At 43.4% G+C, this 22,672-nt stretch overlaps 1 protein-coding gene across 2 annotated transcripts in view; it reads left to right on the forward strand.

The window, feature by feature from the left end:
* Window positions 1–5,902: 5,902 nt before the first annotated feature.
* Window positions 5,903–22,672, forward strand: part of cdh8 (cadherin 8) — a 102,198-nt gene continuing 85,428 nt past the window's right edge. For both annotated transcript variants that reach the window (XM_023429738.2, XM_023429739.2), the window contains exons 1-2: window positions 5,903–6,194; window positions 8,293–8,809. In XM_023429738.2, coding sequence (XP_023285506.1) covers window positions 8,552–8,809 — 258 coding nt within the window. In that variant the 5' untranslated portion in view covers window positions 5,903–6,194; window positions 8,293–8,551. The remainder of the gene's footprint in view (window positions 6,195–8,292; window positions 8,810–22,672) is intronic.

Here is a 22,672-nt window from a genome sequence, read left to right on the forward strand (position 1 = left end):
TGGAGTTACTTGTTATAAAGAGATCTTGGGTAAGTAGTTTATCTGATAGAAATAAAGGTATGTTCTGTGCTCAAAGTAAAAATTCAATTCACTCCTGACACCCACAGGCACATTTTAGAAGATCTTTGGTTTCCAACATCTGTTTTCTGTTCTCAACTAAAGAAACAAATATGATATGAATATTGTTCATTCAATAATTCAGCTTAATTAATATATAATATATATATATATATATATATGCATATATATTTACAAACAACACCTATTCCCTACTGGTTGAGTCAATTAACATTTTTTAATACGGTGGATAAATTTGTTATTTATTTAATATTTCTGGGTGGGATGTGGGTAATTTAATTCATTTGTGTCACCAGAGTTGTAAGTTGAACCTTCTCGTCACACATTTCCTTACCCCTGCAGGGGACTATATAGATAGATAAATATGTGAGTATGAAGAAAACGTAATAATCATTGGTGATGCTCTGGATTTTTGTTGCTGCAGCTCTTCAACCTTAGATACTCATTTGTCCCTCCGTTCCCTCAGCGTCTTATTACATGCATCCCCTAATGAAGCAGGAATGGAATTACTGTTTGTTATATCAGCGGGGGTCTGAGGACTGTCCTGCATAATTGGGAAGTAAGTGGAATAGATATGTGAATGTGAATAAATAAGCCAAATGTAATTAATGAGGACCAATGATTCGACCGGTGATAATTAAATCTGCTGTGTTTTTCAATTTGCATGATTAAGATGCTAGTTAACGTTATGTTGTACCCACACGTTACAGGTTGTTCATTCTCAAAATGTCAACATATCAGAATTCTCAACACTGCACTTAATTATCTTCAGGAGCTTTAAAAACTATCAGCTAAATCAATTAACTTTAATCTGCAACCAATTAAAGTCTGACTTTTAGGAATGCTAATGCCTCACATGCTGTACTTATATCTTGGCCTGCTCATACACAGACATCACCCAAAATTTCTCAGCAACTTCAAGTGTTTGGGGATTGCTTGTGCACTTTGCATAATGTCTGAACAGGAAGTGTTTAAGCAGGAGGGATATTTTTTTTAATGTTTTCCTCATACTCAACTTGAATTAAGTTTGATTTTATGCTGCGTTTTATGATTCAAAAGAGGTCAGGAGTGATTTGCATATTTTGACATTTTAAACAATTCACAGCAGCTCAAAAAAAAAAGGATTTTAAAAACCTGCCTGAAATCAACCGCGGCGATTTCTGAAGGAGCCGAATGGAAGGAACCAGTCTGGGTACTCAATTGTGCTGTTAATATTATACTGTCAAATGGAGAGGACAGCACTTGACAATGAAGAACAATGAGTATTTCCAAGCCTTTCATGTCCACCAGCCACAGGCATATTGAGTAGAACACTTTTACCGATATGCTATTTTAGTGTTTTATTGACCAAGACAGGGGGATGAGGTGAAGAGAGGGAAGAATAGGAAGAGGAGGGAGACAATAATTTTGGACACAGAGCACCTCCCACCTCCCACACCCCCCCGAATACCTAAACTGCATTGTAACTCACTGATATCGTGACTCTAACCTCTCTTTTGCCCTAATGATTGTGGCAGTAGCCCAAACATTAGTGAGACACGTTTGTGACTGGAGGGAAACTACGCTAGTTTCAATCTCTGGATCGCCTGGGAAATCCAGGGAGCAGTGGTCCCAACGGTTCCTTTAAAGCTGCAATGTGAGATTTTTTTTATTTTATCTTTTTTTTTTAGCAATGAAATGGCACCAGATGGTCGAGATATATTACACAGTTTCATTCTAAATGTGAAAACTGACAACACCTCCATTGTTTGGAAGTCATTCGTCTTCCAAAACAACCCATGACTCTTTTTCTCATCTGCGGTCTCTATGTCTTAAGGAGTGATTAAGTTAAGGCATTTAAAAACACTTGGTTGGTGACAGATTGTGGTTAAAAGAAACCAGTGCTGACTCTTGGTATATGATGGTGTCTGTGGACACTCACACACTCGGCCTTGCGGCATTAAGACAATGTCAGGCAACTTCCATCTTTGCTTCTGATAGAATGATTAAGTAAAACTGTTTATGTTTGAGCTTCACCAATTAGTTGATTAATAGATTAATTAACAAGTAATAGATTGACAGAAAATGATGAAGATGATGATTTTTTATTTTTTTTTAGCTTCACGAATGTGAGGCAGCAAACCTTTGTCTGTTTTATACAGTATGATAGGGTTAGGATTAACCGAAGATGTTTGGGATTCTTGGTTGTTACTGTTTGGTTACTCTTATTCTTTCTGTCTTTCTTTCTTTCTTTCTGAACTATGACAATTTGGACAAAGCAATTAACTGAGAACTAACTGGCAAATTTAAGGTCTCATATAGTTTAAAGGTAGATGTCCATGTCTTCTTTGATTATAAAGCAGCTCTATTTTCTATATTAATACTGTGAAAGTATCAAAGCCTCAGTCCACAGAGAAATGCACACAACCTGTATTCAGAAACTGAGCCTTAAAACCAGCCGTCAGGTCTTCGGTAACTTCTCACAACAAAACAGTCACAGCTCTCAGCCATTAGGACCCCAAGCCCCACCCACCTGGACCCGCGATTCCAACCTTGCAGGCTCAGAGCCTCCTCTCTTCTGATTGGCTCTCCAACCTGTTGTTACTAGAGCTCCAGAGAGAAGCCTGAGAGAGGAGATGTAAAACTAAACTGAGATGGTTTTTGGTTCTTAAAACCACAAATATATCTTCTTATGGATCAACACTTCAAATAAAACACAGGAGAAGAGGAAAATATGGGACCTTTTTAATGTACAATGAAAATAATTGTTAGTTGCATTCATAATTCATATTGCACTTTTCTCAACAAGGGTTACAAAGTGCTTCAGTGTTACAAAAAACATGTTTGAATACATATTTTAGTGCAGCTGTATGGGACCATGGGCACACTGATGTACAGTGGAGCCAAATGTGCTTCTAGATAATTAGAAGGATTTTAATTCCAATCTAAATTTGAAGTCAGTAGAACAAAGCTAGCACTGGGGTCATATGGATAGTTAGATACCATATGGTAATAAGACGCTGTATAGTTTTAGTTATTGTGCAACATAATTCAGAACTAATTGCAGAAACTGTACCAAGTCCTTGTTTAAAAATGCAAATACTACCCAAATCAAGACTCTAGGATCTGAGACAATGGTTGATTTGGTTGAGCTGTCGGAAAAGTAAGATGGGGCCTTACTTGGGAATGTTTCTCAACTGAAAATAATGATGTCTGACTTATATTTCTCAGCTGGGATCCGAAGTTCCTGAAATCATTCATATTCACATAACCTCAAGAGGTCAGTTGTCAGGAAAATGTAAACACCCTGTCATTTTTCTCATTGCGGGCATCTTCTCAGAGGGTTAAATATCTCGCAGCATATATTGTGGATGAGCTTGGCCAGTCATGAGCCAATTGTAGCTGTCAAGATGAGGCTAGCACTCACACAGCAGGGGGGGCTCAAAAGCAATGACAGCAATGAAGGACAAGCAAAGCAAACTAAAGACAAAGCATCAAGCTAAAAACATAGTTTACACTTGCTGGTTATCACAGCCTTCAGCTGGGTGCTGTTTCAAGGTAGACTGCTCATCAAGATGAGTGATGCATGTTGACTTGGAAACTTGGCCAAATTAGGGTGCAGGGGCAGCGGTGGTGGTTATTTGTGTCTTTGAGGGTCTTTACACCTGCTTTAACGGGCTCATATGCTACTGAGAATATCCTGGGGTGAATATCCATGAGTGTGAGCAAGCTTGTGCCTTCAATGATTGGTCAGTAAACTAATAAAACACAAGAAAATTAAAATCAAGCAGCAAAATCTCCAGATAGCAACAGTCCCGGTGGTGGTGACTTGTTGTGCGGAGCTTCAGATGTGAAAATCTGTGGCGCACACGGCAGCAGCTCTGTGATTAATACCACTGACAAAGCAGTAACTAATGATCGATTGAGGATGCTTGGGTTCTAAAGACCATTTCCCCTTCACTTACTTTGCCTTTTTCAAAGCCATCTGATATTTTGATCACTGGCGGGGGCCATGTCAGTGGAATTAATCACTAATTTAAAGCTGGAACCTTCTCATTTGCACAAAACTCTGCTCACAGAAGAGATTTTGAACGATTTGATAGTTTCAGATTCTCCTGGTGTCAGTGAAGCTTTCATCCTACCTTTTAAAGAGAGCGCCATGGATAGCAGTGATGCCGACACATCTTTATAACAATATATATTCTTTTATTAAGCATGAATTAGTGCTTTGAAGTTTGACACTTTTGCTGCGTCGTGTTAGGCGGTCCATATGTGTCAGACAGAGCGGGAGCAAGATTAGACTGCTTCTAAAAAAATAATTACACCATGCCAACGGCTTCAGTTACTGTCATGTGCTTTTTGGCTGTTTATTTACTTTAACGTAAAGTGATTTTAAATGAAGCCCCCCCCGAGCAGTCCTATTTATACGTTTAACTCTATGCACACGTACCCAGCGCGCCCAGAGTGTCCGTCAATGAAATCTTCATTCATATCGAGCAAGAGAAACACAGCTCAACATTTACAGGCTGATGTATTATGCAGCAGAAGCTTTTAAAAAAGATGATTGGAGAATTCCCATCTGAAACGCAGCTGCAACATCAAAGCATGAGTGGGAGGAAAATTAAATGGTACAGAAATAAATAATGGTGGACTTGATGTCTTTGCTAATTGGGATCTCTGGCGCTCGGGTCAAAAGGCCTCCACCGGGGCGAAACCTAAGAGGAAGCGCTGTGTTGTGCTAAGGTGGTAAGGTGCAACAACACGCCACACTCTGAGGCAAACTCTTTCACTCTTCAACCAAGACTTGTTATCAGTGAGTGTGCACGCCGTGTGCACATCAAGCTCTGTGGTTGAGCTGGTGGGAGCATGACGTCATCGCCAGAGCAGAGAAAACGCTGAGTGTGTGTTTAACGCTCAAATGAGTTTCGTGAAGAGGTTCTCACAGCTGAGTGAAAAGTCGTGTGTGTGTGTGTGCGCGCGTGTGTGTGCACTGACCCTCCTCTCTTGATGCACTCATAAAGGCTGCCTCCCCAACCCCCCCAGCCCCACACCCTCTCCTCTCTCCTCCCCCCAAGGCCTGTCTGGCTGCTGCCAAGTAGCCTCACAAACACTAGAGGGCTCTCTCCATGGACAGCAGCATGGGCAACCCCTCTGCTGTCACTCACACACTCTACTGCACTCACACACAAACACTCACATTTGGCCATGCAATGATGAGCATGACCTTTCCGCTGACTGTCTTAATAAGACCTGTGTAACACTCTCCCTGCTCCTTGTATTTTAATAGACTGGGCTTTAGTATTTTATTTTTTCATGCACAGAATTTCCTCCCGTGTAAATCCATGTGTCAAGAATACAAATCAACTACAGCACAGAACAGTGAGCGGAGGGGAGAGGAAACGGAGCACAAGCCTGAATGGATAGAATAGTTCTTTACTTTCCATTGTGCCAGCCACAGGGCCACAGTGTGCGTGTCCATCTGTTCATTGCTTAACCCTATCAAATGACAGTATAAATGAGCAGCCTCGGCTTCGTTTCACTGATCTCCGGGCCTCTTTCATTTCACTAATAACCGAGAGAAGTGAGGGCGAACTCACGCGTCGTTTCCTCAACAAAGAGAAGAGTTAGAACGCGGAGGAAAACACACACACACACACACACACACACACACACACACACTCACGATCGGAAGACTTCACCTGCACAACAGCCTATGTGATATCTTACAGCTATACGGCAATGTGAGACGATAACCTTTGCGGCGCGTCCGTGCCCGTGCGGAGCGGCGCGCGTTCATTTGTGCGCCTGTTGACCCGGCTCCTCATCAACCCAATGAGCGCCGCGGAGGGGAGGCTCTCTTCGCCACCGCGCATCTCTCCTCCATCTCCTCCTCACTTTTCCAGTCGGCCAGCAAGCCTGTCGGAGCTCTTAACTAACAACCCCCAACACTGTCACTCCGCATTGACAAACTGCAGGAAGGATTTCTAGCCTCTCGCTTCTCCGCATTTATTTTTGCTCATTTTCCCGCCGCCTCGAACGAAACGTGTTGGACTTTTTTTTTTTTGCGTATTTTTAAGGAAAAAAAATATATAAACGATGAAATGATGCAGCAGCGGAAAGGGATGCAAGTCTCACTAGTAAGTACAGCCCGCCACCATCATATAGCTATAAACCTAACAGGTATTACTGTTGTGCAGTGGTGTTTTGTGGAGGGGTTTAATAGGACTTCCCTTTAATCCATCACGGGGCTAAAGTACATTTTTTTTTCCCCCGGCACATTTGCATGAGCGAGATGACACGGAGAGAAACAGCAAGTCCACGGAGAGGTCTGCAACTTAGGCTACCTTCTTTATTCACATTTCACTTGCCTCTGTCGCGCACACATACTGCCGACATATGGTTTATTCTCTGTACATTGGACTGCTCACGCGCTCCGGGTCCACATTTGACGCACCGAGGTGGACTGATGGGAAACATTAGTCTCCTCAAAGGGTAAAAAACTTCAGAAAACACGGAGAGAGAGGGTGAATACAGGTAATCGGGGTATGTGCTGCAGACTATTGCAGAGGTGTAAAAGGCAAGTAGCATGCCTCAAACTTCATGGTTTTCATTCGCGGTTTTATTTGTCTCATCGGGTGACTGTAGAAACTGAGACACGAATTTCTCCCCCGTCTGTGGACTCCTACCTTGGACAGCTCCTCGGCTGCCGGCGCCCGGTTCTCCGCAGAGCCGTCTGGACCGGCTGCTTTCTGGCGGGGAGCTGTCCTACCCCCGTGGTGCTGAAACCGCTTGCTTAGTCACGCACCCCAGTGACTTGATAATACACTAAAAAAGAGGGGGGAAAAAATCACAAATTCATGTCAGTTATTAATAGGAAAATTCTATATGGGCTGTAATTTTGTATTTTCTCAGGTTTATATTCTCCTTTCAAATATTTTGTTATTAACCTGGACCTTTTAGGTCGGTGCCTGTACTTGGAGAATGTCACAGTAACTCGCATCTCTCCACACTTTATGGTGTTGCAGTTGCCTTCAGGTGGAATACATTACATCTTATTGTCCTTGGAATTGCATTGCTGGAACCATGAATTACTCCACACACCGGCATATGACCACAGTGACATACTGCGTGTAGTAAAAGTTATCAGAACTAACACTGACACTGTGCTGAAAGCAAGCCAGTCTGTGCTGTGATAGCATGTCCACCTGCATCAGTTTGAGCTGAGGACAACTCAAAGCCATCCCTTTGTGTCTGTGCTTTATTTTATTTATTTATTTGTTTATTTATTGCCTCTGGTTTTGCATTCTGGTGAACAACGCAACATCAGTGTGTTGTACAACTGAAAGGACCTAGCTGAGTGAGATGGATGTTAAGGCTTAAACTGATTGTGATTAAAGGGCAAAATTTACATTCGGTTGCATCCTTTCGATCTTATGTCACAGAAGTGTCACTGTGTTGTATTTAATTTGCTTATTTCAATTTGATTTAAAAAAAAAACCCAAAACATTTATGCCCACGCTTATCAGAAAACAGTGACTCCAATGTAGTATTACACATCTGATCCAATGTTCCAAACCTGCCTCTAAATGCCTTCACAATGATCTCATCAGGAGCACTATGATATCAGTGAGCTGCAGCGCTGTTGACTTTGTGGAGCTCACCTGCAACCAGCCTCTCTATTTAATATTGACACTATTGCACGCATGCATGCACACATGCACCGGATATCTAAGGAATTTGATTGCAGCATAAAAGGATATTTCACCCCAAAATGTATTGTCAAAACATTAATCATAAGGAAACATGTAATTTGCTCACAATCTTTCCAGGATAATCCCCAGAACAACAGCTTAAAGCAACGCAATCTGATGTGGTGGGCTCAGTAACCTCACAATACAGACATACCCGTTTTGTTGTGCAATTGTAGCAGGATAATACAAAAACAAGATTGGCATAAAGGGTCATATCTGCCACAGACAGATCATTAGTGATGATGAAGTGACATCTTGATTTCTTTCTTTTTTCTTTTTTTTTTTTAAATCCTTTTTTATCTTTTCGCTTGCCTGCGAAGCACATTTTCCCTCCCTCTATCGTTCTGGCTGTCTTGTCTGATTTGTTCAAATGTTTATTTGACTCTACTTTCTTATTCCTACCTCCCCCTTTCCTCCCCAACCTCCCTGACAACTCCTCACAAGACTAAAAGACATCTAACAAACTGTGATTGCTCCCTTATAGGTCTTCCCCTCGGAATAACACCAAATGGATGCTGTGCTGAGCGCCTCAGCCCCTCGCCAACTGCTATGGAGGCATACCATGCAAGTGACCTTTATCACACCATGAATGCAAGCTCTGCCGTTGAAAGAGGACACAAGTAACCTTTTCTTGTTATCTGAGGAGCTGTTGATCTAAAGAAAGTAGGGGGAGACGAGCTGCGGCGAGAGAAGAGTCTCGTAAAAAACAAACAAACAAACAAAACTACACACACAAGGACAGGATGCCAAAGCGGTCCGAGGAGATGCTCATGGATCTGTGGATGTCCTTGCTGCTGGTGTGGATTACTTGTGTTCCCTGCGTGTCTATGTCTCCTATCATAGGCCAGTCCAAAAGTACACAAACTGGTGGGTCCGCAGCAGTGGCGAGCGGTCTTGGCGAAGGACAAAGATTACTGAGCCGCGCCAAGAGAGGATGGGTTTGGAATCAAATGTTTGTGCTGGAGGAATTTTCTGGACCCGATCCAATTCTAGTTGGCAGGGTGAGTGTGCTGTGATTGTCAGCATTATATTAAGCTCGCTTATCGTGTGGAAACATTAATTCGGCCATTTGAATGCTCCCTCCATTTTTTTTTCATCCCATGGGCAGTGGGAGGGTTTTGGTTGTCAAGGGGAAGCAGAGATAGGGGGACAAGTAGAAGGCGGTGGGCGGGGTGGGAAGTGTGTGTGTGAGTGTGTGTGTGTGGTGGAGGGGGGGTGTCTCAGAATGCTTTTGGAAATAATTAAACTCCCATCAAATAATGGTGGCAACATTTTTTTTTTTGCTGTTTTGGATGTCCTTGAAAACCAAGACACTGTAGCAGTCACACATATTGTTTTGTTAGTTTTTACCAGTTACTCTCTCCGCACTAAATACAGATGCATGCCCCCCCCCTTTTTTTTTTTTCTTTTTTTTTTTTTAAATCTCCTGTTGTGGCGCACATCCATTTTTTTTTCTCCCGAAATGGCATGATTTACAAATTGTGCATAGCCTGGATAAGAGAGGGCTATTTTAGTTAAGGGTAGTTTCGCGGCTCTGTATCGAACAGAACTGTGGGCTAATCCCGCGGCTTAGGGCCACCTGCTCCCTGGCCAGTGTGGAAGTGTCAGGCAGGTTTCAGCGGAGGGGAAGGTTGCTGGCCAGCCTGGCCAAAGCAGCTTGTTCACAGCTCATTGCTGGGAACTCACCTGGGGAGAGTCAGCCTGGCAGTCACGTTCACCTCCTCCTCCCTCCCCCAGAATATCACCCAGCCACTCTGGCATGGGCTGGAGTGCAGGCCATCAAGCATAATATTTGATCTTGTTCAGTAATAGCTTTTGCAAACAGTGTTTTGGTGCCTAATATTTGATAATTGGTGGGTATGCCTTTCTTGTTCATTGTGGCCATTGTGATACATATTTTGTCAACCCCTCACACATGGCACCCGGCAGCACAAAAGCAAAAAAAAAAAAAAAAAAAGATACATTTTCGTGGCATAAGAAAATAAGTCACTTTTAATCCAAGTAAATATTTATAATTTCACTTCCTCTTCGTCCTCTTGTTTTTTTTTTTTTTCTCTCTCCCTATCTCTTTCTCTCTCTATCTCCAGCATTGTCATATGGCTGCATCAATTAAACATTTGCCACCATGCGGGATTTGCACCTGTGTTTTCTAAATACCATACGAACACAAAAATGCTGTTAAGTGATGCATTAATTTTTCAGGCGAGTCAATTAGGCAGCCTCTGCTGGATTCGACAATGACTGCTCATCAGAATGCTGAAACAAACAAACACTCATCGGGGCCACAGTGACCATCCGTCGCGAGCTTGGAATCTGAAGGTTGGATTGCAGCTGTGAGACACTGAGCATCAAAGATTTGACAGATCAGCCGGCAAACTGTTGTATATTTATAGGTATTTCACCTGAAAACGTTTCCTTAAAAAAGAAAAAGGCCAAAGCTGCACAGACATAAGGTAACAGAAGATGCTGATAACAAGAGTTTCGGTTCATAATTCCAAAAACTCACACTCGCTGCGCTGTGTGCCTCTGGCCTGAGTGTGAAATGTTCTGCAGATTCTTGTTCTGCAACAGAGGATTTGGTGGCGGAGAAACAGGCTGTTCCCCAGTCATGAAGGATGCTTTCCCTTCAAGGTCTCGGCTAATGTTTTGCAACAAACTTGACTCTAGGATAGGTTACTCATAGGTATAAGCATTTTTTATGTTGAAGGACAGTGCGGGGATTGGGCACGAGATGGGGGGGGGGGGGGGGGGGGGGGCAGCTCTGGGGCGAAGAAGAAGAAGAAGAACGTGGCTTGCCTTTTTGCGAGGCGATGATGATGGGTTGCGTTCACTGCAAGGTTAAGTGCTCATGAGTATGCCTGGCAGAGCTAAGATAAGTCCTATGTTAAACCGAGATGGCACTGTATTGGTTTAAGAGTATAAATCTCTCTCCCCCCTCTCTCAGTACCTCTGTCTCCTTTTTCTTCCCCTTTCTCTGTGTTTCTCACACTTAATTAAAGAATGAATCAAATGGGTGGGAGGTGTGATTCGAATGGGTCATACAGCTCTGCGTGTATTTTGCAAAATTTCCTCGGCTGTGTGTGTGAGGCTGCCGGTGTCTGTGGTTGTGGTCTGATCGTCAAGGAAGTCCAGGCAAAGATTGGACTCTTTCCATCCCATAGTGTGCGTGACTGTTTTTTTTTTTTTTACTATTATTGCTGGTGCACTCTGAGGCTTAATTATACACGCATCCCCAATCTTTGTCAGCGGCCGGGCTCCCCTCAACTACCCCAACGTTCGGACTGAGAGTGAGTGTTTGTAAGAGGGACGGGGAGAGATTGTGCCATCGATTTTTTTACGGCGTGTCATTCTCTGTGTTCTCCCTCAACAGACACTATTAGCATAAACACGAGGGGAATGGGGGGGGGGGTGCAGAGGTGTGGAAGAGTGGAAGAGTGAGAAGGACGGCCATGAGGTGTGACAGCATCCTTCCCTTTTTTTTTTTTTTGCTGTTCTTCTTCAGCGCGTCGTTTCGTGACATTGTGATTCACTGTGCGGCGTGTTCGTCAGCCTCCATCAGTCTCATTGGCGTCGGAGAGGCAGACATGCAGTACCTGTTAAAGTGAAGCAGGGGAGACAGCTGTGAAAGCTTGTTGCTCGGCTGTAGCTTAAAACGAACACGGTGTTGGAAGGGATTTCAGGATTACTCATCATGAGCCGGGGACAGTTCAGAAATAACCCGTCATTAAGAATAGAAATAGGCAAATGGGGTGTGAAGGTAGATAGGCTTGAACATATCGCTATCATGGACTGATCCAGGGGACGCACGTTTGCTCGTTGTTGACGGCGAGTGGGAGATACCACTTGAGTGAGTAAAGACTCTCATGCGGACCACTGGAAGGCAAGGAGAGGGTAATTTTAGGCAAAGCAGCTCTTGATTTACCATTGCACAACTATAATGGAAAAGTGCAGCCTGGGTTTTAAAACAAAATGTTCTGTGGTACACAAGGTGGATGTAATCTTCACTCTGGCACGAGGCCTACCCAAACATTCAGCCAAAGTTTGCCCCTTCAATTAAAGCTATTTCAATTATTCACACACACACACACACACACACACACAAAAAAGCAACTCATTTACATCAGGCTATTAAAGGCAAAACAACTAAAGACAAACAGCTAACAAATTACTGTGTTTACACCAAAGCAAAGGCAGAATGTGTTTTCTTTGTAGCGCAGGGCAGATTGATGGCGGTTAGCGCCGGGAATATCTCACAGCCTCGGACGTAACTTTTCCAGACTCCTTTACTTTCCTCCTGATCATTTAGCATGTGGTGTGTGTGTGTGTGTGTGTGTGTGTGTGTGTGTGTCTGTGTGTGTGTGTAGGTGTGTAGGTGTGTGTGTGAGGATTAATAACGATGGATTCACGTCTGTGGAATTGTAGTGCAGATGAGGTAAATTGACTGATCCCTCATCCCATTGTCCAACACTTTTATCTGCCACAGCATTGTATGTGTTTTTCCACAAAGAGAATTGATAATCAACCATTAATATTCATCAATTCAGGCTGAGCTGCAAGATTGCAAGGACTGACAGCGATACAGAAAGAAAAAAAGGCTTTGATTATCGATTCAGCAAAGACAACGGATATGTCCTTAGGAAAAAAAAATATATATCTTTGTCTTTCTTCATGTATATTCTGGGGGAAGGAAGCACAAGCTTCATTCTTCCAAACAAGCTGTTTGACAGGATCCCCAACAAGAAGGGCCACTGTGGTATCAGATTGCTGGTGAAATATAAGTCTGCAGGGGGCTTTTCTACAAGCAGAAGTGATTTTCAGTAACCTAAGTGATGCCCCCCCCCTCCCCAAAAGAATTGAAGACCTTTTTCTAGTACTGACTTGTTTGAATTGGTTCAATCCTTCATTCTTGTTTTCCCCTATACAGGTGCATTCAGGTGCAGCTGATAAGAGGTCACAGCTTACATTCGGATAAAGCAGTTGCCCCGAGTATGTATGTATTCATTTACTGAATGGTGTACAATAATGGTGATAAAGTGAAATTATTATGGCTCGCTAGGTTATACGTTGAAGTCGAAGTTTTTCTTTTTTTTGGGTGTGCGTGTGTTTACCACCGTGATGTGGGCCTGAGTATACCATCTTTATCTGGGATAGTTTTCCGAATTCAATCCAGACCTTTTTGTTGCTTTTGTTGCTTTCTGCACTTTGGGCCGCTAGTACAAGATGTGGGACATCAGTCTATAAATACTGATGCGAGCCTCTTCTGCTCGACTGGATTGCCTTTCTCTGTCTCTGTCCCCCCCCGCCCCCCACACCTCCACCTCTCTCTCCCTCTCTCTCTCTCCCTCTCTCTCTGTGATGGGGTGATTATGGAGAGAGTGACTCTTGAGCCCAAGTAAGCTTGCCTCCAGGGCTGATGGGGTGTAGTACAATGACATTGTTAAAATTTCTCCAAGTGTTTAGCTTTGGCGATGCAAGGCAGCGAGGCAAAGCTAAGGCGAGATTGAGTCCTGAATGCAGCCGCCGGAGCAGCCTGAGACTCCCTGGTCCTGCAAGGGGGGGGGGGGCTACTGTTGCTGGTTTACAACAGATCAAAGGTTGAGCCCCCCCTTCTTGACTGAGTTGTGCCAACGTAGCCTCTGATTAGCGAGGATCCCCCAACTTAATCTGCATATACTCGGGGCTCCAGCAATTGAGCGGATATAAGACTCAGCCTTTGACTGATGGATGAGGAGTGGGAGTTAATGAGAATATTAGCCGAATTATTGCCAGTGATTGATAGCCATTATGACACAAAAATTATAAGCATTGGCTCAGATATAATAAATTCTCCAATACAGCCCAAATTAGGAACAGGTTCCAGAGCTGTAGTGAGAGGGTTGAATCAAAAAGCTGTCATTAAATTCAGGCAAGGAAAGCCCATCAATGTTTGCTGGACTTAATTTCATTCCATTTGGTTTCTCACACCCACAGCAGCTCCTGGAATGCAGCGCTGTGATCTCTCTTCAGGCAGCACCACAAAGATCCATATTGAGCTGCAGTCTAGCAGCAGCTCCTCTGTCTCTCAGCCCTTAGATCTCCATTCCCTCCTCTTGTGTAATTTAGAAAGAAAGAAAAAAAACATGCTAACATCCCTCTGTCCTCCGCTTCTTCCTGCCTTCCCCTGCCCCTGTTACTGCGCTCCTCTCTTTCCCCAAGGCTCACCTGTACAGTATATCACTAATGCCGGCAGGGCCATTATATCAATGGGCCATGGTCACAGTCTTCCTCTTCCTTTCCAATCTCTTCCTCTGTCTCTCCCTCCTGGTCTGTAATAAAACACTGGGCCCAGCGGTGGCTCTGATAGAGCTGTGGGATCGCATTAGTGCTGCCCTCGAAGAGCTTGACAGGTTGTCTATGGCTTTGTGTTGTCGCCCTGGTTCCCATTAACAAGCTGCGTATGTCTATGTCCGGGTATGTGTGTGTGTGTGTGTGTGTCATACACTAGTCCATCCAGGAGTGTTATAGACCGGAATGAGATGAGCAGACACAGGCTTGGATGGAGCACATTTAGACATGAGGGTTATGTGTGCAACAGTAAACACAGTGTGTCCAGGAAGCTTTATAGCTGCTGTATCTTTGCAAACATTTGCAGAGGTGTCAGAGTTGGATATATTTGTGAATTATTTCTCACTATATGTGTTTTAAGCTGAAATTGCAGCCTGAAATCTGCGGTATTTCAAATTTACAGGTGACCTCATACTGCTGGCATTATTACTTTTCCAGCAAATGTATTGCCATTGCTTGTATCTTAAATGTTATTGCCAAGTGATTTTGTTTTTACCAGCCTTTCAGTGATAATTTAATAGAGCTACTGTCATGTCTACTGACAGTTTGCCATTGGCAGATGTGTCATTTTTTTTTTTTTTGAAAAAAAAAAACCCAGCACTCATTCTGTTTCCCTCTTTATGTCTTTCTAAACACACCCACGTGTAACAACCATGGAGCATACACAGCTCACAATGTCCTGTCTCCTCTCTCCCTCTCACATGCACCTCGAAAACCGCTGTGCATTAAATCAAATGCTCTATTTTCATAAGGGAGATGAAATCATTTTGCAGTTCAATGTTCAGTGTCTCACAAGGAGACGCATGACGCATCTTGTCCGTGATCCGGTGGAAGCTCTCTTGTGTACATGCATCAGCTGCAATAAGAATTTAACAGGAAAGCACATCCATTCACGCGACTTCGGAGTCCCCTCAGCAAAATAACAAGCTCGCCGCTGTCGCTCACATCTGCGGCTCAAAATCATTAAGTCCATGTTGTACAGTGAGCGGCTCACGTGGGGGCCACGTTCCTGAGCTTCGGCATCAGTGCTAATTCATGGCAAATGGCCCTTTTGTGGTTTCACCTTGAACCGTGTCACAGCGATTAGCTCCCTCCCATGTCAGTGTTTGTCAGTCAATGGTGTCAAACTCTTGGAGTGGAAATCCAGAAAAGCCTCCGCCTCTCATTAAGTCGAACTCTACTCCCACCCACCCACCCCGTCCTTTAACTGCTTCCCCCCCTCTCTCTCATCTCCTCTGCCTCCCTCACACTCCCTGGCTCACCGGGCTTGGCCTGGGCTGGCTGTGCGGAGGTGGAGCGCTTAGCAGGCTAAATCATCTGGCACTCTGCCTTGAACTTTGCTCTAACTAATTTATAGGAATTAAAGCGGTTCACCTCAAATGCTTGGCTTGGGCGAAGCTTTGGCTAAATTAGTCTGGATTCTTTTTCAAAATAAGGGAATTTTCTTTGTTTGGATTAGATCGTTCTCAAAGCGTCAAGAGATGAATTTGCAATTTAACAAACTTAAACCTCTTGGCTTTTCTGTTGTGCTGACATTTAAATGATGTTTATTTCTCAGACAAGACACAGGCTCGTGTGTAATCATATCTTAAACAGGCAGCGATACACAACTAAATTAAGGCAACATTAAAAGAGCCTGATGTTGGACATTCTGCTTACTTATGAATCCGGACTGTGTTTTCCAGCCAAAACACTGGCCAAGCATCAGTAGCAGTAAATGAGGTTACAATTATTCAAATCTGATTATTCAAATCAAAAGATTATGATTATCTGAAACCTGCTAATTGGCCCTTGCCTCTGACATAGTGGTTGTGGGCACAAGCCACGGCAGCGGCGGCAGCAGCAGCGGCATCAGCTAAAGATTCCTGCTCTCTGTGCCAGTGTGCTCTTGTGGGCTCGATGTTTGGCTCAACTCCCCAGGCAGCTCCTCTCCTATGGATAGAGCCCAGCGTATGTGAAATGCCGCAGGCGGCTGCAGGCGGCTTATCCCTGCGCCTCTGCTCCCATACACGTCCCATCAGCCAAACTGGGACTGCCGGAGTAATCTTGTTAAGAATGGATGTTGTTATTATGCGGCTGGATGTGCATTTGGCTTCATGGTTAGCTTGAGAGCACACGTGGGCTGGAGCGGGAGAGACAATGGGGTGGGAGTTTTGGATCCGGGGGGGAAGGGGGAGGGGGGGTGGTTGCGGAGAGGGAGTTTGGAGGGGGTGTGTGCCTATTTCTGGCACTTAAAAGATGGCAGTCCTCAATCCTCTTCCTCTGCCTCCTTACTTTCCCTTCTCACTCCTTCCCTCCGTCCTCCCCACCTTTCTCACCCATCTCATACAACATAATAACAACAAAGCGGCCTCCGTAAGCAGTGGATGTGACATTTACTTGAAGCTCGTGTCTTCACCTATAACAGGTATTAAAGATAATGATTATCATCCCTGCCGGGTGGAAGGCAGAGGGTTGCTCACCTCAATCATTGCGTTGACAATAAAAAATGAAAAAAAAAAACACAGACACACAAGAAGAAGAAGAATCAATGGCTCTGTCCAATGCTCCCTCTGCTCTCTCAATGCTAGCACTCCTAACTGTGGTATCTGGGTGCCAACAGACTGTGGCTTTGACCTTTCTCACAAATGAATTATTTCGGTTTAATGATCCTTTCTGCAGGAAGAACAAAAAGATAGCTGAAATAATAGCCAAGGGAGGAGAGGAGGGATGTAAAAAGGGCAGCACCCGCACACACTCCATACCTTATCCTCCCACCTTACTCCCACTTCTACCTGTGAAGACACCTGTATCTCTCTAATAATGCTAATAAACCTTGTGTTTGTGTCTCCAAGGTGCATGTGATACATCTAGCCCGAGCTTTACAAATGAACTGACTTCAAGCAAAAAGTAAATAAATAAAAATAACCCTGGATGTAACAAGCAGGTGGTGATGGGAGAAACACACACACACACACACACACACACACACACACACACACACACACACACACACACACACACACACACACACCTCTTTGTGTATGTGAAAGTGACACTTTCTTCTTTACACCACCAATGTTTGATTAATTCTTCTTTTTTCTCTCCCCCTGTCGGATCAGAAAGGAGGGTGGGATGTGGAGGGGGAAGGATGGGGTAGATGCATGAAAAATTCAAAACGTTATAATATAAAATCCAGATGAATCATGAATGCTTAATGGGAATCAGGGCCGAGCGTGCAGGATGTTGAAATTGTTCTCAAAGAATCCTGGTGTATGCGCCTTGTCTGTCTGCGCCGCGTGCACAATGAGGGACACGGCGTGTTACGTCGCCGCTCTCAGCTGCTCTCTCCTCTTTCGATGGCGACGAAATGAGGTGCTCAGGGAGACTGAATAGAGGATGCCAGAAACATGTGAAAAGCTTTTAGGGGGCTAGAGGCCGTCTGTTATCGAAGTCTGGCTAATTGCCTTTATCCTAGCCCCAACTGCTTGTTGTTCTGCTTGTGGATTGGACATGCACCAGTGGTCTATCTGATGAAATATTAACAAATCTTTGCTAACACCCGGTCTTCTTTATTGTGTTTTAATGAAATGCAGAGTTTCAAGAAAAACTTCTGCTATTATGAATAATAGAAGATCCAATTAGTGGAACATCATCACAGATGAGTTTGATGAAAGGCTGGACTGGTGTAATGTCGGAGGAGAGTGAACATTTAGTTATCAAAGTATTTGAATGTAGCAGCGTTGTGTAGGTTGATTGCTTTTAAGGCTTGATGGTAATGTCCAGAAGATTAAACCCTGTGCAACACTTTTATTAAAAATTACAAAGATCTGAGCTTTAGCAGAATCCAAAGTCAAAATGAAGCTCTTTTCACTTTTGTGAAAAGGAAATATATATCATGATCATACTGAAGTTATTCTGCAATTTTTATTTTATTTTTCATTTATTTATTTATTTATTTTTTTTTTTTTCATTTCAGGATGAAACCATTTTTATACATATTTGTGGAAATAGCCACCTAAGCTCTAAGGCAGCAGTTGAGTGATATTTGAGAGCCAGTATTTCTAGGAGACTTGGCCCCTCTGACTGGAGAACGTCATACAAGATGAGTTTCCACCTTTTTTCAACGAACACACAGCTTCTGTTATGTGCTATTAACAATTTAAGCTGCCTGTGCCTTACAACATTAAACATTTGGAAAGACCCAGCATATGCTGAGGTGTGTATTCGGCTCAGGAAGAGGAAGTCTGCTTCGCTGTCTTTGTAAAGGCAACCATGGCCGTCAAGTGACAATCACCAACACCTGCTCCCAGAGAGAAACCACACATGTTCTCTTCTTGGTCATTCATCAAACTAAAAAATAAACACTGAAGACAAACTGATTACTTGGGGGAAAAAAATTGAATATGAATATTTAAAAGCGTTACAATAATGTATGAACACATGAGACTGTCATAAAAACAGCCATCCATTTCATCTATGCTTATCCTGTTCAGGGTCACAGGGGGCTTGGAGCCTGTCCCAGTATGCATTGGGCAGAGAGGCAGGGTACGCCCTCACAGGCTGCCAATCTATCACAGGGCTAACACGCATACAGACCAACACATTCACACTCACATTCACACCTACAGGCAATTTAGAGTTTCCAGTTCACCTAACCTGCATGTCTGTGGGCAGAAAACCGGAGTAGACTCAGCGAGATCATGCAAAACCCCCACAGTACCATTTATAAATATTATTCTTGGTTATTTTTTTTTTGGCAATATTTATTTATTTTTTTAAAAAAGCATAAAAGCTGCTTAATAAGAGTTCAAATGAAAATAAAAGCTTGATTTATTAGTCGTTTTTAAGTGAGCATAATTAAGAATCATCTGAGTAAAGCATTGAAGTGAAAATCCAAAGATAAAACATTGTCGACGATATTATCCTTTGAGGAAATTCTCTTTAAATACTGAAAAGTGAAAACAAGAAGTGTAAAGATACTTTCAATTCCACAAAAACAAGGCGCTGTGTCTTGGAGGGAAACCCCCACCGGGTCTCATGAGATGACTCTCTTCGCCTCTAAGAGGAGGAACACTGCCAAATGGCACAGTGCCCTTTTATGTTACTTTCTGTGCTTTATCTGCATCATGAAGCCGCGTCGCTGCTGTTAGCTCATGAAGACGAGGAGCAGCTGTGGTGAGGCAGCAATATTTTAATGGCTCCACAGATCTTTGAATGGTTTGTCATCGGGGGAAAACGACCTGGGCCAACCCCAAAACCATTGTAGCCTCCATCTGGATGAAAGCAGTCACACAGGTCCTCATTTCCCTCCGTCTCAATCTGTGCAGCACTCCCAGTGTTTACAGAAGCCGGCGCCCGCTTGAATCACCACTTGCCAAGATGTGGCATGTTTATCAGTGTCTCTCTCCGCACACAGTAACACGCCGGCGCATAAACACAGATGCACATGCAAACACAAACACACGTTGTCTATGTGTCTCGTTGAGTGGCCAGATAAGAAAACATGACATTATCTTTTTAGTGTGTCTGCGTACCTGTGCATGCACGTACACACGCGCGTTTCTGCTAGTGCATGTGTGTGCACATTGTGTGTGTGTGTGTGTGTGTGTGTGTGTGTGTGTGTGTGTGTGCAGTCAAAAATGCTAATGTCATATCTGTCTTGATGACCTTTTCTTCTTTGTTGATGCCCGGTGTTTTTATAAATACCATGCTGATATCCTGGGATGTGTAATTACCGCACCAAAGCAACACGCTACCTCTTTATTAGTTTTCTGACAATGGCTTTCCTCGTCACCGCTGAGTGCTGTGTGTATGTGTGTGTGTTTTAGTGTGTGTGAGGCTCTTCTGTTGTCCTGTTTACACAGCTGAATCTTAGTCCTCATGCTGCTGCTCACACACACACGCACACACACATCTGATAAAGACAATGGATTGAGTGTGTGATGTTGCTTCTATTTATATGTGAGTTTAGCTCAACAGTAGTTATAATAACCATCATATCCCATTTCTCATCCAGTTATTCATCCACCGGAGCTTCTTAGAAATGATCTCTAGGGGTTCATAAATGGATCATATCCAGTCCAACACATTGATGAAATTAGGATGGAGGGATTTACCCGAGCAGATACCTGAGTGCGCTGTATTACTTCAACAAATACCACATCAGATCCAGGCAGCATTCAGATCAGATGTCTTGAGCAGGATTTCTGCACACAATATGTGTGTGCTAACATTTACAATGCAAAAATAGGAGCGGGATTCCTGCCTTTGTTGCATCACTGGTGCGGAGGGAGAATGCATGTCAAAAAGGTCTCTGTGCATACGTAATTGGATTGTGCTCTGCACAGACTCGGCGTTTGTCGATAAGGATCACACTCCCCAGGTTCGACTCCGGGGATTAGGGCAGAGGCCGTTTGATCTCCATGGTTTTGCATAAAAATCACAAGTCTCCTGAATCCTGTAGCAAAGGAGCTGAGTTAGCTAATTGGGAGGTGCTGCCGCATGCATGGACTTACACTGTAGCTTCATGTAGTGTCCTCAAGATGCCTTTGACAACGCTGCAATTACAGTAAAGTCAGAGTGCTTTGTTAATGATGCTTTCAGAGCGGAGGAGAGGGAGCGGGATGGGGGGGGGGTCATGGAGCAATTGATGCACTATAACCATGCTTTCTATACACACACACACTCAATACTGTGTGCATGTGAGAGCAAATAGCATCTTATCCCAATCACAGCAGGCAATCAGACAAGAAACTAAACTTATCCATCATCAAATAGGAGCCGTGGTTAGCCTCAGCATATGAAAGTGTATCCTGAAACACTCTGGAGCTGCATTCAGGGTCCCCTGCGTCCACATCGGATCCTCACACGCCTAAGCAGCCAACGCAGCAAAAGGAGAAAGGGGTGTGCCAGTTACGGAACATAATTGCTACTAATGACCATTAGGAGTTTGGTTTTCATCCTCCAGGGGCTGTAGAAAAGGCCTTTCGTCTTATCAGTTGATTAGAAGCAAATAGACGGGGCCGGATCCTGCATATTAAGTAAACAGGGGGCTAAAATGGTGTTACTCTATCAGGGGAAAGCCTAATGGAGTGGCGGGCAGCTCATCCTCTGCTAATGCCCGAGCTGCAACAAATGGACAACTGCTCACAAACCTCCGCTCCACTTGTCAAATATTGGTAGCATTTTTTTTTTCCACTTCCACCAGCTGGAAAACAAAAACAACAAAAAAGATTGTTGCATCACTCTGGACCTTTGGTTTATTTTCCTGCCCCTGTTCAGAGCAGGACAATAATAAGTGTCTTTACTACAGAGCAGCACAAAGGTCTACAGAATTCCGCTGTAGACCTTTGTGCTGCTCTGTAGTAAAGACACTTGTGCTTCTCCAGCAGCAGTGCTGGTATCCAACTGTCAGCGATGGCAGCAAAGTTGTTTTTTTCCTCTCCGTGGATTCATTTGCATTATGCAAATGAACAATTGATATGGATCTTCTCCCCTCCGATGAACATTTTGCACAGCAATTTGCCAAGCAAGTAATTACTTATTGACAGAATGATATTACACAGGAAATGGCTGCATAAAATGGCAAACCCATCTCATTGAAATGGTGGCAAAAAAAAAAAATAATAATATGAATAACAATAATAAAATTAGAAATCATCAGTTAAATGGACATGAGTTATGGGGGCTCGCAGTGATCGCGGCTGTTCTCACTGCGCTCTCTTTACCACCACCTGTGGTTGCACTCTGGGCTCGTGGCTTTGCATTTTAATTAATTCCAAACATTATTAAGAACCCAAATTCACTGTCTCACTCCACTGCACTACGCAATGTAGTTGAGCTGCAGGAATATCAGCAATTATCCATATTGTGATGGAATATTTATGCTGTGTTTGTGTAACCTGCATGTCACATCGTATCGTGACGAGTGATAAAGCCTTTTTCTTTTTTTTTTTCATTTTTTTAAACTGGAGAGTTGAAAAATGTTTTGGAGGCAACGTAATTTCTCAAATAGTTTTTTCACATGAATCAATCAGCGGCACTTACAGGGTATGCAAAAGTGAAAATGTGACTTTTCAACATTTATTTAGCTGGACATCATGTTTTAGTTACAGTACACCAGTTTGTTTCAACACAAGATTCACTCTGTTGAATTATGAATCAAAGGCTGGATTCAAAAACAGTGTAACTGCATTTTTTTTTTTTTTTTAAGCCAGTTTTCAGCACAGTGCTGTTTAAAGTCTAAGGCAACATCAAAGCGACCAAAAACATGCAGCACGTCAACACTTTGACCTCTAGTAACCTTGAGGAGAAAAAAGAAAGAAGAAAAAGTTACTCAAGTCAATAAAGCAATTAATATCACTGGAGCGGGATCTGTGGACAGTGGCAGAGAGATTAGAATTCTTTTTAAAGCAACTGATTCGTAGTGATTTATCTCATGGTTACATTTCCTTTTTGTCTGTTTCCACCTTAATTGCAGAAAATAAATTATTTCCCAGCTCGTTGATGTTGGTGTGTTTGCGTCAGCCCCATTCCAGCTCTAATATCGAGCGTCCCGA

The sequence above is a fragment of the Seriola lalandi genome, unplaced genomic scaffold (assembly GCF_002814215.2).
Source record: "Seriola lalandi dorsalis isolate HSWRI2012SDOR001 ecotype SW California unplaced genomic scaffold, Sedor1 jcf7180002054898, whole genome shotgun sequence".
Classification (NCBI taxonomy): domain Eukaryota; kingdom Metazoa; phylum Chordata; class Actinopteri; order Carangiformes; family Carangidae; genus Seriola; species Seriola lalandi.